The 16,435-nt window shown below is 49.0% G+C and overlaps 4 protein-coding genes and 1 non-coding gene across 5 annotated transcripts; 1 reads left to right on the forward strand and 4 right to left on the reverse strand.

Annotated features, from left to right (window-relative positions):
- Positions 1-512: 512 nt before the first annotated feature.
- Positions 513-5,629, reverse strand: FPOAC1_000294 (uncharacterized protein; the record flags this gene model as incomplete). The annotated part of the gene is made up of 2 exons (XM_044844911.1): positions 513-2,004; positions 2,055-5,629. 2 exons carry the CDS (start codon positions 5,627-5,629, stop codon positions 513-515), a joined length of 5,067 nt encoding a protein of 1,688 aa, XP_044710827.1.
- Positions 5,630-7,845: 2,216 nt separating this feature from the next.
- On the reverse strand, positions 7,846-7,940 carry FPOAC1_000295. Its single transcript has one exon. It is a non-coding gene; the product is annotated as a tRNA-Ile (tRNA).
- A 512-nt stretch (positions 7,941-8,452) lies between these two features.
- FPOAC1_000296 (uncharacterized protein) lies at positions 8,453-9,691 on the reverse strand (the record flags this gene model as incomplete). The annotated part of the gene is made up of 2 exons (XM_044844912.1): positions 8,453-9,222; positions 9,274-9,691. The coding sequence occupies 2 exons, from the start codon at positions 9,689-9,691 to the stop codon at positions 8,453-8,455; spliced, it is 1,188 nt and encodes a 395-aa protein (XP_044710828.1).
- Positions 9,692-12,045: 2,354 nt separating this feature from the next.
- FPOAC1_000297 (uncharacterized protein) lies at positions 12,046-12,914 on the forward strand (the record flags this gene model as incomplete). The annotated part of the gene is made up of 3 exons (XM_044844913.1): positions 12,046-12,252; positions 12,307-12,378; positions 12,426-12,914. 3 exons carry the CDS (start codon positions 12,046-12,048, stop codon positions 12,912-12,914), a joined length of 768 nt encoding a protein of 255 aa, XP_044710829.1.
- A 457-nt stretch (positions 12,915-13,371) lies between these two features.
- On the reverse strand, positions 13,372-15,261 carry FPOAC1_000298 (uncharacterized protein; the record flags this gene model as incomplete). Its single annotated transcript, XM_044844914.1, has 3 exons — positions 13,372-14,550; positions 14,607-14,902; positions 14,967-15,261. The coding sequence occupies 3 exons, from the start codon at positions 15,259-15,261 to the stop codon at positions 13,372-13,374; spliced, it is 1,770 nt and encodes a 589-aa protein (XP_044710830.1).
- Positions 15,262-16,435: the final 1,174 nt, after the last annotated feature.

A 16,435-nucleotide genomic window follows, 5' to 3' on the forward strand; every position in this document is an offset into this window, starting at 1 on the left:
CGTTCTCGTGTCCAATGTCGCACAAAGTAAGAAATTCACTTTTTAAAGAAGGAAAAAAAAGAGAGCGCGTGTTCAAGTTGAACTTGTTATTCTCCTCACAAAGAAACCAATACATACGTAGCTTTGAGCTTGTGCTACAACATGATTCGCCAACCTATTTTTTACTACCCTCCCGCACCTGCAGGTTGAAATTCCGGGGGTCGGATTGGAGCGGGATTAGCGCCTGGATACCCCCGCTATTCAGGGGTTCTAGCGGCGATAAACTACAACGTTTCAGGGGACAAGAATGGAAGCTTTTGAGATAAGAGACAAACGCTCATGTTTCATTCATATTTTGAACCAAAATTATACACGCCTGCTTTTGAGACGGCCGTATGTACTAAAAGCTAGATTTATCCAAAGACATCAATCATGTCTAAACATTCCCCAAAACTCCATCCGAATGCCCATGGGCATATAAATAAGTCATATGCAAAAAGATCAAAAACTCGCAGATAGATAGCTTCTAAGACTTATCTTACGCGGTAAACATCAATGTCATCATCGTCGTCTTCACTATAATCGTTATCCTCTGGTGGAGGATGGTTCTTGGCCTTCTTGCGGAAGCTGAGAAGTCTCTTGAACCCAGTTGGTTCTGGAGTTTCTGCGCCTCCAGCCTGAGCCATTTCCGGGTCTCGTTCAGGAACGGCTCCTGCATCATTCTCGTTCTCGTTCTCGTAGTCATAGAACAGCTTTGGTACCAAAAGTCTGTATGGCTTGGTGATACCTGCGGGGTCCTTGGGGTTGATCTCGACATTCAGGGTGATGTCCAGTCCACCCTCAAGATCAACAGTGTACTTGTCTGCCTGCTTCTTCTGCTTTGTTGAAAGGCCGGTAGGTGTCCTGTGAAAGTCCCCAGGGCGAGGCATAGTCTGCATCGGACCCACGGCCTCTCGCGAGTGTGACATGGCTCGCGATCCAACAGTTTGGGCTCGCTGGAGTGGCCGGGCTGCCATAAAGTATGAGTCGTCACCCTCAGTGTACTCGTCGTAGGCGGCGCCACCTCTCATGCCCGAAGGACCAGGACCTCCGCGTTGAGGGGATAGAGGCTCCTCATAGTAGTCCGGGTCGTCATAATAAGGGTCTTGGTCTGCCCAGTTTCCATTCATGCCACCGTCATCAGCAGCACGGCGTTGGCTAGGTCGTCGAATGAAGCCGAAGAATCCGGACTTCTTACCTTCAGGGGCTTGGTCGACAGACATGGATCGCTGAAGCTTGGCTGGAGGAGGACGCTCGGAGCTTGTCGAGTTACGTCGCGACAAGCTGCGGAACAAACCACCACCTCCTCGGGTGACTGGGGGTCGAGATCCACCGCGGACAGTCTCTCTGTTAAAGTCAGGGCGAGCATCAGAAGATGTAGACTTGCTCCTAGAAAGGGACAACCTTCGGAGAAGGCCACCCTTAGGAGCAGCACTTTCTCCATCAGAAGACCCAGGAGGTGTAGGTGGTGGTGTGCTACCTGGCTGCCACTCACGGATGGCACACCAGTTTCGGTGAGGGAGGAGATGCTTGTTGTTTCTTGGCTTGCCATCAACTCCCTGCTGGAAGAGAGGAATCATGTCTTCGTCGGTCTGCTTGTCAAAGTGGTGGACCTTGTTCCTCTTGTTCAGCACATCGGCCAGCATATCAGGAGGTGGTGTGTTGGCAATGGCTGATGAGATAATGTTGGGCATGTATCGCGGGTCCTTGTGCTTAGCAAGTCCAAGCTTAGGGTTGGAGTAAAACTGTCCAACGGCAGCAAGATGGACGTCACCACTCAGGATAGTGACTCGAAGAGACTTGTCGATAGCAAGATCTTGCAAGTCTTCGATCACTACAGCTCGCTCCTGCTTGTGGTTCTTGGCAGTCCAGTGGTCGTTGAGATCATCCAGAACTTCAACACCACCATCGATGTTGTTGAGGGCCTTACCCAAGACACCGGTGCGTCCAAGTGCCTTGACGGGATCCATGAGCCTGGAGGTCAAGCTAAAAACAAGTTAGTCTCGTCCTTATCAATATTGTCATTAATCACTTACATATTCTCCAACCAGACCAATCTGGGATAAGCAATAGGAATGCCCAAGAGCACCAGCAGATGTTCGACCTGACCACGGCGGACCTCGGCGTAGAGACGGTTCATGATCTTCTCCCATGACTTATCAGAGACAACATCATGTTCCGTCCTCTCTGTGCGGCAATCAACAGCGAGAAGTCCGACCTTTGAGCCAACAGACAAGAACAAACTGCGACCAAGCTCATTGATGTATGGGCCAGGCTCGTTGCCAAGAATCCAGCTTGGTTCAGTGTTTTCCAGTTCAGTCATGATAGACTGGTGCTGGAACAGCATGTAGTACTTGTGCGCGACAGCACCCAAACCACTCATGACTGGGGACTTCATGTCGTGGTGTGGGTATGAACCATATCCGTCAAAGATATCATGATCATCCCACATGTTGACCATGGGAATTTGTGAGTTGGCGAGACCAAACAGTCCTTGAGAGAACCACATGCAGTACCTCTCCATATAGAAAGTTTCCAGCTCATCTTGCATCTCAGGCGTGAGAGCGGCAGTGTGCTTTTGGATAGGGTTGCGAATGTTGAGCCACTCCTTGAAAAGGCTGCATTCCCTAGACACGCAGTCGTTGTAGATTTGGTCACCACCTCCAATCATAAGATGGAAAGGTCGAGATTGGTGGTTGTTCAACACATCGCGCCACATAGGGTCAGGTCCGCTCAGCTCATCAGGCTTCACACTTGCACTAAAGCCGTTACAGCTATGGAACATCATGTTCATCGTCTCGCCCTTGGCAGGGACCCAGAAACCTGTGGCAGGGCCACGGTTGATGCGGTAGGCAATGCGCTGCTGGTTCTCACGCAACTCAACCTCGATGTTGAAGCGCCAGAAAGTACATCCACGCTCAGTATGGAGTCTGAAACCTCTGATGTCCTTGTACTTCTGGACCTTCTCGCCATCAGCGCCTGCCCGCTTTCTGCGGTTAGCAAATGAGCCGGGCAGATCAACTGGACCATCGGGACCGGGAAGCTCAAGCGGGGTGATGGTTTGCTCAAAGATCCCTGCATCAGTCTCATCGCGAGAAAGATCCTTTGCCTCCTCTAAATGCTCCACGGGGCGCACATAGAGGGTTTCTCCTCTACGGCCCACCTTGGGATGACCAGCGATGGGATCGACGTACTCGGGAGAGAGGTCCCCCTTGATGCTATTAGGGGGTGCAGGCAGCAAGTCGAGATTTTGAACAAAGAGTCGCAGCGTGGGTGCGATGTCATATGAAGAATCGGAATCCTGAGTGACAATCATAATACTGCCACGCCACATTTCTCGCTCAGCCAGATTACCAGCTCTGTTGGGAACCTTCTCGCGCTTGATTCCGCAATATCTCAAAAGAGGACCACACTTCATGAAAAGCGCAGGCTTGAAGCGAGTAGGGGTTTGCTCATCATACTCGCCATCGAAAGCCTCGGCGTTTCGCGGCTCAGAGAAGCTCTTCCTCTTGTCCTGCTCCCACCAAGCCTGGTGTGAGACTGGCTCATCCATGGGACCATCTTGAATATCCAAGTAGGTCCCAGACAAGGTACCAACAGTTCCCTTCCTCCACTCGTCTAGCCATGTAGGCGGTAGATAAAGACCGTCACCTGGAACCATTTCTTCTGGTTGCTTGAATACCATTCTGGAAACGTGGTGTCCTTCAGAGCTTTCAGAAGAAAAGCTGTCTGCCCGGTTGGCTTTCCTGAGGACAGCCGCCTGGTTTTGAGCCTGGGTTCCATCGTCGTCCTTTCTGCCAAGCAGTCTAGTGCCAATAGACTTGGTGCGTTGGGGAGGCGGGATGAACTCATCCTCATCGGCATACTGAACCCTAGGGGCAGGATCAGTAACACGTCTCTTGATACCTTGGTTATCACCAGGCATAGGCATCTCTTGATGAGTCGGTATGTATTCGTGTGCTTCTGTGGTCTGTGGAGGGTTGGGAGGAAGCTCCTTCTCCCTAATGAAACGGTCATTAAGTTCTTGAGTGATTTGTCGGGTATTCTGTCGGGTAGGAAGTTCTTGGGGAATCTGTCGAGAAGGAAGTAGGTCATCTTGGTCGTCATAGTAGTAATCATCATCAAACTGGTGGCAGTATTTTGAAATAGGGGGTCCAGCAGGAGCGCGCCTTTCCGATACCACTCTGCGAGGATAGTTGAGATCGGGTGGAGGTGGTTTCCTGAGCTTGTTGCTGCCACTTCTGGTTAGAGAGAAACCTCCGCTCTGTGCAGGTGGCTGAACTGGCTGGACTGGTTGGGTCTGCGTCATTGGCATTGGCATTGGCATTGGCGCAGGTTCAGGAAGCTGTGCGTTATCTCGAGCCGCTCGTTCGCGGAAACTCAGGTTGCGCTGAGGAATACCAGAGTCTTGCTCAACGGTTCTAGGAACAGCAGATTGAGGATCCATGCGCCTCGGCGCAGGCTCAACTTCTTCTGGCTGTCGCAATGCGCCTGATCCAAAAGTCATGTCATCTGCTGGACGTTGCGCAACAGAACTGCGACGACGATGCGAATGACCTCTTTGTACAGTGACTTGAGGAGGTAGCTCCTGGTACACAAACGGAGAAGCAGTCTCTTCTCTGGGCGCATTCTGTGGTGGAATGTCTTGGTAGGTGTCTTGTGGAACATCGCGCTGTGTATCTTTTTGGGTATCTCTTGGTGCATCTCTGGGGTAATTTTGGGAAACATCTCTGTGCGCCGAAGGCTGTCCGGCTGAAAAGAAGGCTCCACCGCCTGATGGACGTCTCTCGCTATATGTAACGGAGGGTTTTCGTTCATGCGACTGCTGTACTTGCGGGCCGCTTGCGGGTTGCTTTCCAGCCTGTTTGGCCTGTCTTGCTCTGGCGCGTTTTTCGGCGGCTTCGACTCGGGCGCGTTTTTCCTCCTTGGTCATACTATCGAGCGTCAACTCTAGCCTTTGGAGGGGTGATCGGTCGTCTGCGTACGCTTTTTGACGTTTGGATGACCCGCCTGTTGTTCTCCTAGGCAATTGATCGTATGCGCTGGCGCTCGAACCTCGTCTTGAGAAATCATCTTGGCCTTGGTCATATCTTTGACCTCCGGTCCTTTGGGAGGAGCGTTGGTACTGGTCGTCTTCCATATCGTCGTCTTGTGGGTTAGGATCGTAAGAAGCAGATGCGTTGGGAGCGGTGTGGGTATTAGAAGGACCGCCGTTACCGTATGGATGGCGATAGTTCACAGGAGGACCACGAGGAGCCTCTTGAGCAGGCGACAATGGTTCGTCGTAGTCTTGTTGCTGTCGACTATTGTAGCGTGGTTTGGAAGACTCTCCAGTAGAGATGTCTCGGCGGTATGAAGATGGTCTAGGAGCTAGACCTTGAGGAGCGAAACCAGGAGTGGTAGGAGAATCATAAGGACTAAAGGTAGATTCAGAAAGAGCGTCAGTGCCCTGAGTTTGTGAAGAAGCACGATTCGATTTGCGAACTGGGGCAACGTCGAGCGAAGATCTACGGTCAGCATTATAGGTATAGTTGTCCGACTCAGACCTGCGGCGGTTATGGCCCTGGACGACCTTTGGTCCGGGCAACTGGCCCCAGTATGGCGTAGACATTTGAACTAAGGCTGACGGCAACGAGCGGTGTGATTGGGCCAACACAAAAAATATGACAAGCAAAAAAAAAAGGACGATGGATTTCAGGCGTTGAATCGCACGTTTGGAGGCGGGTAAAAAAGATAAAAGCGAGACCTTGCTTGACTTGACTTGACTTGGCCTTGTTTAGGCTTGGAAGCGAACCGAACGAAGCTTGGGAACCGATTAGGCGCTAGTAGCCCAAACCCAGCCTAGAAGATGGAGATGGAGATCCAGTCCGTAGCGTATTCTAGCGGGTCCCTTTACTTGTCTAGGGCTCCTGCGAGCTGCCGGACTAGTCTAATGCTGTGCAGAATTGGAGGTGAAGAGTGAATTGAAGAAAAGATTTTTTTTCTTGCGGTCTGCAGGTACCAGAGAGAAGAAGGTTGAGAAAATATCTTGGGTTTCATTCATGGGCTGATAACGTAGGCAGCTCAAGCTGGAAACTGGCATCATCTGCCTTGGCTACGGCAGTACAGGGATTATGAGCCTCTAACTCGTTAGAGAGCTATTTACACCCTGGAAGCTAAGCTTTACCCCCATGCTCATCTTGGATTACCAGCCTCGACGTTATCACAAATCGGTCGTCTCGAGGGTGAGCTTCGGAGTTGATATCTTCCTATGATACACTTTGCACCGAGTAAAGTCATACTAGAAAAGTGATATAGGGGTAATTGAAGTTACTAGCAAGGATATAAAACTTGATATATCTCGCTGATTACAGTTTTCACCTCGTCGAGTTGAGGCTGGGGGATGGCTGGGGGCGGGGTGTTGCTGTCCATCTCACCCTTGAAGCTCTTCCGAAGACAAAGACCCAAAAAAGGCGGGTGGCTGGCAACGGGAGACACGGGACGGGAGGCTGAAGACGGATTGACTTTGAGAGTTGTTCTATTTGTTGGCAATCTGTTGTTGATATCTTGTGCAATTCCTCCAATTTGAGAGCAACATACAATTGCTGCTTAATTGATTATACCAATTAAAGTTGATGGTCATAGTCAGATCGGTAGCTCCCGAACAAGTCTGGTCCCTTAATAAGTTGAAACACATACAAGGCCGTTGGCGTGCGGGCGGACGGGATGGCCCGGTTAAACTTTGTACTGCTGTAAGCTGTAACTACTATCTGTAGCCTCGACTCGTATACACAGATCAAGACATTTCGATGCTACTTTTGCAATCTCAGCCCCTTCCATGGTTTGCACTTCCCCATCTGGTAAACCGCCAAGTCCTGCATGCTATTATCGAGTACCTACCTGGGTATAGTAGCACAAGCTAACTAATCCACGCATACCCAACCTCTCTCAATCAAAGCCACGCGGCAGTTGACTACTGCATGTCGTTACCCGTTTCCAACAATTGATTGATGGGAATCGTGATTGCTTCTGCAAGGTACCTCGTGGATTTCTCGTATTCTCCGGTCTTTGTCTCTCGAGTGTTTGATTGTAATATTGGTGTTATCCCAGTCTGCTCGGTGGTTGGTTATTCGCGATGCATGGCTGCGCTCTGCTGCGTTACCACAATCAACCCGTCGGTTTTTTCGTTGTTTATTTTAGAAATACGATAGGCTTTACAGCTCATAAATGATTTGTCGAGCATGAGAGCGCAGGGAGCAGCCACGTTCTTGAGTCTTTGGCTTGGACGTCAGGCTTATGCCCTTTAACTCTTCCGACCTTGACAGAGGAGACAACAGATGCTCTATATTGGGTGTTGAGTACAACAACAAACTGGTCAGGACTATCGTGTTCAACTTGAACGGCTGGGTGGGTTTCCCCTGCTATATGACTTGATCTTGACCTGACGTGACCTCCATACTACCATGTGTTAATTATACTCGAGTCAGTCAGGAGGAACTATCTCAGTCGAGGTACTTTCGCGCAATAAGCGCTGGATGGGCTGATCGAGAGGCAAAAGAGATATTGATATGCATCTTCAATGAGGGGAAGTTACATTGTTGAGGGTCTTTAACAAGGAATTACGTACATCAAGGTGGTGTCATGATGTGCACTGGTTTCACTAATCTTATCTGATCATCAAGATCAGACCCGCCTTTTCTGTGATCATCTCTTGTCGTTTTCTCCCCTCCTCATCACCGTTGGACTCCAGTGTCACAATAGCCATATTATAGCTACTCTTCAGCAAAGAGATCATATTAGAATCGTTGAAACGGTCAAAAAGGAAGCTGATGGGCACTGAGAGACTTTTGCTTCTGCCAGGGCTTGAACCTGAGACCTTCGCATCACTGAACACTCGGAATGAAGTATTAGTACGACGCTCTAACCAACTGAGCTACGGAAGCCAATCAGCTTGTGGCGATGATTCGCGGTTGTTGGGCCACAAGCACATCGAGAATATCATATCCAGACGACATGGGGACTCGGGAGGCGGGGAACTTACCCTGCAGAATTCCTTTGGAACATCCAAAAATCCATGGGTATAAAAAAGAAAATGAAACCTGAATTTTAAATTGTAGTTACATATTAGCACTGAAATCTTTTCTTTCCGCCTGCTTAATATTCACAGTGGGCTTTTACTAAGGTTGGTTTTGCATTCTGAGTATGATGGGTTCACTTGTAGCGGAGCACAATGGTTCGTGGTTAGATCATGGTAATTGTCGTTCAGAATACTACATTCATGGCCAATATGAATATCTAACTATCACAATTGATCTCCAAAACTACCGAAACTCCAAAACCCACTTCTCTATCAGCCAACCGGTTAAGAAACAAGGAAACAAAACCCTCACGCACCACATGGCTACACTCAAGGTCCCACTATCCCACCGTAGACTTCCTATGGCATGGCCCCATACTATTGTACCGATTGCAACCATTGTTGCACTATCTGCTGTGTTTGTTGACCCGAGGTGGTAAACGAAACCCACAGCCAAATGGCTGCAAATGCCATAATGGCCATGACAGTTTTCTCTGGCACGCAGTTGCGGTCTCGGAGCTTCTGGATGTAGTCTGGAAGACTGGTGTATGCTTTTTTCTCATCCCCTTCAAGCTTGAATCCCTCATAGAATACCGCAGAGGGCTTCATTATAGTATACGATGTGACGCCCTTAATGTTCATTGTTCTTGGTAGAGGCTTGTGACGAACCATTGTTGGCGTCACTGTGATCTTGACTCTGGGAGCAGACTTGACATGCCTAATATGGGCTTTGGGCTTGCCGGACCTCCTGAGACTCATGCGTTGTCTGGCTTTCTCCACCGAGGCTTCGTGTGCCATGGCTGCCTTCTTTGAAGCTTCGTATGCATCCTGAGAGTTGTTGACGAGTTCTGCCGAGAATGGCTCTCCGGGAATATTCCAGTCTATTGAGATGACGGCTGGTGACATGCGCATGCACACGCTGATCCAACCAGCGTGTGCAAACACATCGTGCAGTGACTGGTATAGTTCCGTCTTCGGGATGGGTTTGGAAATTGCGGTTTCTTCCACATAGCCGTAGAGAGGGAGTAACATTGACAAAGTTTGCCAGCACAGCTTGTCAACCTCTTGCCAAAAGAGAGGGGGCTCTCCGTTATTCTTCCGGAGCCACGCTCTGGATGTGTGAGAGAGAACAGCGCTGCGTTCGAATCCTGAGTCGATGTCAGCATAATACTCAATGAATGATGTATTGATTTACATACCTTCAGCATTGATGAGCTCGGTATCGGAGCTCTGAAGTGTCTTACAAAGCTTCGGATCAGCTCCAAATAGAAGCGGCGAGAATATGCCCTTGTCAATGATTTTGAAGATGATGGCAACAATCAGGTTGACTCTCTCGTCCCCGTGCCGAATGAGCTTCTCCCAGTGCCCCGAGCGTGCATCTGGATGTGCCACAAGCTCGACATGTTTGATAAACTCCTCCGGGTACTGTCTCAACCAAGGAGACCTCCGAGTTGGCCCAGCGCTACCCCCAGGAAGGAAGGCCATCTGTGCGACGACATAAACTTCGACATTGAGTTTGTTAAGGAAAACTTCGTACTGTTCGTCGGCAAAGTCTTGGTTGAGTTGCTTAAAGTTGAGACCACGACGCTTAGGTTGAAAGGATTGTATCTCGTTCATTGTGGTACGAGAAGTAAAGCATAGAAAGGCTAGTGCGTCGTATCAAACAAGTAGGTTGCCGTCAAATGAGCTGAGCTAGTAAATCCAGCATATAGGGAAATAAACAATTAAACAAAAGGACGGGGTATAAACGAAGGACAGAGAACAGAGAACAAGACAAGAGTTGGTGTTGGGTATTTATCGGAAAGAGGATGACCTGAAAGACGATGAACTCGATCCTCCAGGAAGGGCAGCAAAGAAGGTGAAGCCAGAGCTGATAGTGAAGAGAGAATTGCTTCTGGTCTTGCCCTTGGAGGCATTGTTCTTTGTCTTATGGGTATCCTTCTCAAAGGAAGAAGTGGCTCTAGTCTCGGGCTCCATGATGAATAGGTAATGTGGTAGTAAAGTTAAGAAAGGCTCTAATGTTTGTAACAAAGAGGTAGTTCAAGGTGGTGTGCCTGGGAGGGAAGCTTTCTTTGTCTTGCTGGGAGATGGGCTTATTATAACTTGGTCTATATATGGAGAATACGGTACATTGGTCAGGTCGACATGAGGACGGACGAAAAGCATCGGCATGCCCACCCTGGTCAACCCACGGCTGATCGCGCAGGTCTCGGATGAGCTCTTTGAATGAGGGGCTTAGAAGAGCTAGACTAGAGGATCTTGAGGGTGTGAGACGTGCTCGCATTCCAGTTAACCAGTGCCTGAAGCTCGTGCATGAGAAGCTAGCGTTGGGACTTTGATGATCATTGGGACAGAATCATGGTGTAGAAAACGTGACGAAGCGGGTGTGCACCAGTTGTCATTCAGTTTGTGGGACGAGTGATGTTTACAAAACAACCAATAGAGGCAAGCAAAGTTCACATTAAATCCCGCCCCTGGTAAACTAAGCCTGGTTATGAATGGTGAGTGGTGAATGTGGGTGATGGTTTGAGGCTTAATCCGAGGCTTGGACACCTCATTCATTTCAAGGGAGAAAGTGACGCAGTAAATGTCTAAGTTGGCACAAGTTGGTCAGGAGGAAGCAGCTGACTGGATGAAAGGAATTACGTGAAACCGCTTTTACCGTTTGTACATTTGTACAAGTTGGGTTTGTGCCTTTTTTCTTTGTCCCTTGATTTAGCTAAATTATAATTGGGCGTTGGTCGTAGCTGTGCTGGCGCTTGAGGAATGTCTGTCTAGATCCCAACCTGCATGAGAAATGGTGTGAGGCATGAACGACTCAAGAAACGAAGAAGCATGTTAAACAGGTTGTAAGTGGAGTAAATGGGGGCCATGAAGTTGCAGTGAGTGATGACTTGGATAATTAAGTACCTATTCATATGCCAGCGCATGCAAATGAGCAAAGCACAGCATATCATTTTGGCATTGGTGAGCTTCAAAATTACGACCTGACCTGACGTGGGCTTATACGTAGGTAGAAAACAAAAAATAGCTGTACTCCGTGATACCAATACGTCCTAATCGAATCGGATATCCGCGTGACTGACAACACTGCGTCATATGTAGTTGAGTTGCATTGAGTTCTGTAGTTAGCTATCGAGGCCCGATTGACGCTAGTTGAAAGTCAGTCAGGTTTGTAACTCTGTGGATATCCCATCCTCGCTTGTTGGCATTTGCGGATATCTGAAGCCTGACCGAGTGAAAAGAATCAGACGAAAGAAAGAAGGAGAACCCCTTGTGTTCCCTGTCTGTTCTTTTTTCCCTTGCTTGGTAGATTTGTCAAAGAATGGATAGTATGTACAAATGGAACTGGCTGAGAAATGGACTAAATCCCAGGCATATGGTTTGGGACAAAGGGATCTTCCTTGGCACGTAAAGCTCAAGTTGAAACCATAGAGTTTCAACTTTCAACTTCAGCCTCAGTTGGTATTTGTTACTGACCCTGGTTAAATTGATGCAAATACCTGGTCGATAAGGAGCTTCAAATGAGAATCGCTTGTCTGAAACGTTTGGAGATAGTAACAGATTTGGTAGTAAAAAGAGATGTTGCCTCATATTTTAGGCACAAACCAGGCATCTCATGGCTTCAATAGCCCTCTTAGGAAGGAAGTAAATTGCTTTTACCAGTTAGGTCACCACCCAGAATTTTTGACTTGCGCCTCGCGACACAAATCCTCTACGCACCTTCCGTGTCAAACGTCACTTCTAGACTTCTTTCCCTATTACTCAAATACTCGCGACTCTTGCCTGGTGCAAAGTTGCAACCAATTTTTAACAAAAGGAAGGAATTGCTCGAATCGTCTTCCCTCCTCGCCCCACTTCTGCACCGCTCGCCTTTACCTCCGCTATCAATCCTCTAAATCTGCCCCGCGATCTTTCATCTCGCGAAACTCTTCATCTGCACCTCGCTCTCACGAGAAACACCAGACACCATGGCTGCCGTCGCAACAGAAGCCCCCAAGATGGATGAGCAGGTCGACCTCACCACTATCCCCGTCGACCCCGCTGGCAATGAAGAGTCTTCCGACGTCAAGGATGACAAGCCTGTGACTGTTTTCCACGACAAGGACAACTTCAACGTCAAGCACCCTCTTCAGAACAAGTGGACTCTCTGGTTCACCAAGCCCCCAAGCGGCAAGGTGCGAAATATCACAATATACACCAATTTTTTATGATACTAACATCAACTACAGGGCGACAACTGGAACGATCTCCTTAAGGAAGTTATCACCTTTGACTCTGTTGAAGAGTTTTGGGGCGTCTATGTGAGTCCAAAACTTGACTTCTCTCCACAAAATCCTAACGTTTTCAGAACAACGTTGCCCCCGTCTCCGAACTCTCGCTCAAGTCCGACTACCACCTTTTCAAGGAAGGTGTTCGCCCCGAGTGGGAGGACCCTCAGAACAAGCATGGTGGCAAGTGGTCTTATCAGTACAAGGACAAGCGCAACATCGACATCGACCGTCTCTGGCTCCAAGTTATGATGGGCGCTATTGGCGAGACTCTTGAGAACGAGGATGATGGCGAAGTCATGGGTGTTGTCGTCAACGTCCGCAAAGCATTCTTCCGTATCGGCGTCTGGACTCGCACCATAGGAAAGGCGATTCCCGGCCGAGGTGACGGTGACGTTGCTGGTGGCAAGGGCCGTAGCGGGGAGAAGGGTAAGGATATTCTACTGTCTATTGGACGTCGCTTCAAGGAGGTTCTCGAGCTGCCCGCTTCTGAGCAGGTTGAGTTCTCTGGTCACACCGACAGTGCTCACTCTGGAAGCACAAGGGCCAAGGCCAAGCACGTTGTTTAAGAGCGTGAGGCTAGTTACGCGAGGGCACGACGTTGATTTAGCACGATATCCGATAATGACCATTTCACGTTTCTGAACTTGGCGCCGCTCACTCGGCGATTCGCAAAAGGTCAACGACTGGTTGATGATGAAGCGGCAGGGCAAGGTAAATACCGGCTTGGACCATGGCAGGGATATTTCCGGAATGGCCACAGCTTATCCTTGATTTCATTTGGTTCAATATTATACCGGCGTTGCTTAGGACGGGCTGTTTCCCTAGTGGCATTACCAAGTAAGAAGGCCAGCCACCAGAGGGAGGAGAAAAATAGATTTGTACTTTTATCAGCCAACCCTGATAGCTTCACACAAGTTTCTGATACTTAAAAGCCGAATGCTATTAATTTCCACATTTTTCCATATATCATGATATTGTACAGTGGCCACCCAACCTTGCAGTCTTTCTTTTTATAATTATCTTCTAGCTCTCGTTGCCGCTTATGTCTTCAGGGAATATAGCCTTGACCAACTGTTTCTTGTTGATCTTGCCCATGGCATTTCGTGGGATTTGATCAACAAGCTTCATCACTTGGGGAATTTTGTAGTTTGCAAGACGCCCCTTGAGAGCTCGGCGCATATCGAGCGCAGACCACTTCTTCACAACGTCTGTATCTAGCACCACTACGGCGCCGACCTTGTGGCCCCATTGCCCGCTAGGCACGGCCACGACGGCTGCCTCAGACACTTGAGGCAAGGACAAGAGTTCGCGCTCAACCTCTAGAGCGCTCACCTTTTCGCCGCCTGTCTTGATGATATCAGCGGACTTGCGGCCTTGGATGAAGTAAAGGGGGCCATGAGTCCAGGGTTGGGCAGCATTGGCCGAGGAGACTGGTCGACGGACTGCAACGTCACCTGTCTTGAACCACTTCCCCTTCCCGTCTTCGCCTTCGACGAATTCGCTCGCTGTTGCTGATGGGTTGTGCCAATACTCGCGGAAGATGGTTGGTCCACGAAGCTGGATTTCTCCAGAGCGCTCACGACCTTGCGCATCAACCTCTTCTCCTTCCTTGATCACCTCGTTAGAGTCGACATCCACCAGACGGGCTTCAACGGACGGTAATGGCCAACCAACACTGGCATCTACACGATCGGAGAAGTCAAGCCCACAGCTCAGCGCCATACCAACCTCAGTCATACCATAACGCTCAAGGAGGACATTGCCGTGGCTTAGGTCCTTCCAAGCAGTCTTGATAGGGGTCGGGAGAGCGGCGGATCCGGATATTGAAAGGCGCATGTTCTCTGGAGATATAGCCTTGCGAGAAGCTTCCTGCATATCAGGGGGGAGGCTCTTGTGCGATGATAGAAGTTTGCTGTATACTGTGGGTACGACTGTGAAAAATGTGATTTTCTCTTTTGGCGTGGATGTGTCGTTGGATAGGAAGGGTGATGAGAAGCGCTTCCATACAGCATCGGCGTTGAAGGGGAACATGAACTCAATTGTAGAGCCGGCAAGGAGAGGTGTGAGAATGGCATTCACTGTGCCGTGGATATGGTGAAGTGGAAGAACATGAAGGAGATGATCAGAGGGTGAGTAGTTCCATGCTTCAGTGAGAGAACGAGACTGAGCTGTCAAGACAGCCTGTGGCAGTAGGACTCCTTTCTAAGAGGAGCTTCAGCATACATAACGCATTATGACTACTTCCAACATTGACTTACTGGTTTGTTGGTTGTGCCTGAAGTATATAGCATCATACCAGCTTCGCCGGGATCGGCATTACCCAGCTGGACCTTTTCATGATTACCCCCACCTTGATGCTTTTGAAGTTCGAGGTGCGCCGGTTTGGTGTTTAGTTCCGTCGCAAGAACTTCTTTAGCTTTTGAGGCGAATTTCGGAGACGAGACCAGCAATGAAGCTTCGCTCTGATTAAGGATATATTGCAGTTCTGGCGCAGGGAATGCAGGAGATAGAGGCACAGCGATGGAACGCGCAGCCATTGCAGCCAGGAGCGTCACTATATAAAAACATCTATCAATATTGCTATCGCAAATGTAGGGTCACACATGTCATGAGCTCACCTACGTAGTCATAGCTATTCTCAACAAGAAAGGCAATACGCTCCCCATTGAGATCCTGTTGACCTGCAGCTTCAGAAATGCGATCCTTTGCACGACTCACATCGCCCAAAAGCTCTCCATACTTGAAGGTTCGACCGGAGATAGAATGGACGACGGCTTTGGAGTCGGGGTCATGTTTAGAAACCGCTTCGAAGAGCGGTAAACGGGGAAGCGTGGAGAGCATTCTGGCACGGAGGCTGATAAAGGTAGCAGTAGCATGACGCCGACGGGCAATGGAGCGGAGGACGAACGACATGATTGAATGGAACCGGGGTGATGGGTTCGGCGAACAAGGATGCGATGCGAGAGAGAAAAAGACCAATCCGAAGCTCTCGAGGTAACGCAAGAGGTTCGACAGTTTTGCTGGGATTGCTACGACAGGTTCACCGGCTCAAATTGCCGAAGGGAAACCAAAGAGGTGGGAAGCAAAAAGAGGGGAATGAATTGATGATCCGCAATTGAACATGTGAAGTCGTTCTAGATTTGGTGATGGAGTTGAAGCTTTAGAAAGCTCTAACTTTGGTAGTCTAGTGGGCAACAGAAAAGATAGCCAAGACTACAAAAAAAGATAGACTGATAGCATCAATTGAGCCACATAAACTGTCTTGCTAATTCTGTCCCTCGTTTCTTCTTTTCTTATACCCTGAGGCTAAACTAGGAGTGGATTCTTTTCCTTTTTCATTGACGTCGAAGTTTCGGTTCACGGTCCCCGGGGGCAGACGATGAGTTTCCCCGGTAGGTACGTACCCCCTTTCAGAAGCCGCATCGAACACTGGTCAGCACGTTTTCACTGAATAACAAAAGAAACAGTCGAGACTTGAAGCCAATGAGGTAAGGTTGCTGTGTAGCTCTCTCCTTTGTTCTTTTGTAGGATGAGACCGGCCCTCCTTTCCGGCAGCTAGCCATGCGTCCGCGTAGTCTGGGAGGCTTGAGGAACCGTTCGACTGCGTGGCTGCAATGCAACACACACAATATTAAGAGACATGTTTACTACTACGGGTTTAGATGTTGTTGGTACATGTGCCATTTCAAACTTGTTGAGATGTGAGTCTCTACCTATTTGGGGGTCAAGTTGAGCAAGACCTTGCTTGTCTCTTCTGCTGTCTAACCCGTTGGTCTGATCAATGACAACAACTCAGACGCACAAAAGCAAGAAGAAAAACCTGGAAAAAAAAGAAGAAAAAAAGAGAAACAAGGTCAACAAAACGAAACGAATACGTGGGTGGGTTACATGCCATGCTATGCCATGCCATGCAGTCTTAACGGTACATGACTGACTGTACGTATGTATGTACATGTTATCCCAGAGACCGCCATCTCTCTCACGCCAGATCCCGCCTGCTTGGGCCGGTACCTACAGCAAAAGAGGGCTCCAGCTTTTTACTCCTAAAACTCCACTGGGACTACTAAAAATGGAGGCCCGGCTGCTG

The sequence above is a fragment of the Fusarium poae genome, chromosome 1 (assembly GCF_019609905.1).
Source record: "Fusarium poae strain DAOMC 252244 chromosome 1, whole genome shotgun sequence".
Taxonomy (NCBI): domain Eukaryota; kingdom Fungi; phylum Ascomycota; class Sordariomycetes; order Hypocreales; family Nectriaceae; genus Fusarium; species Fusarium poae.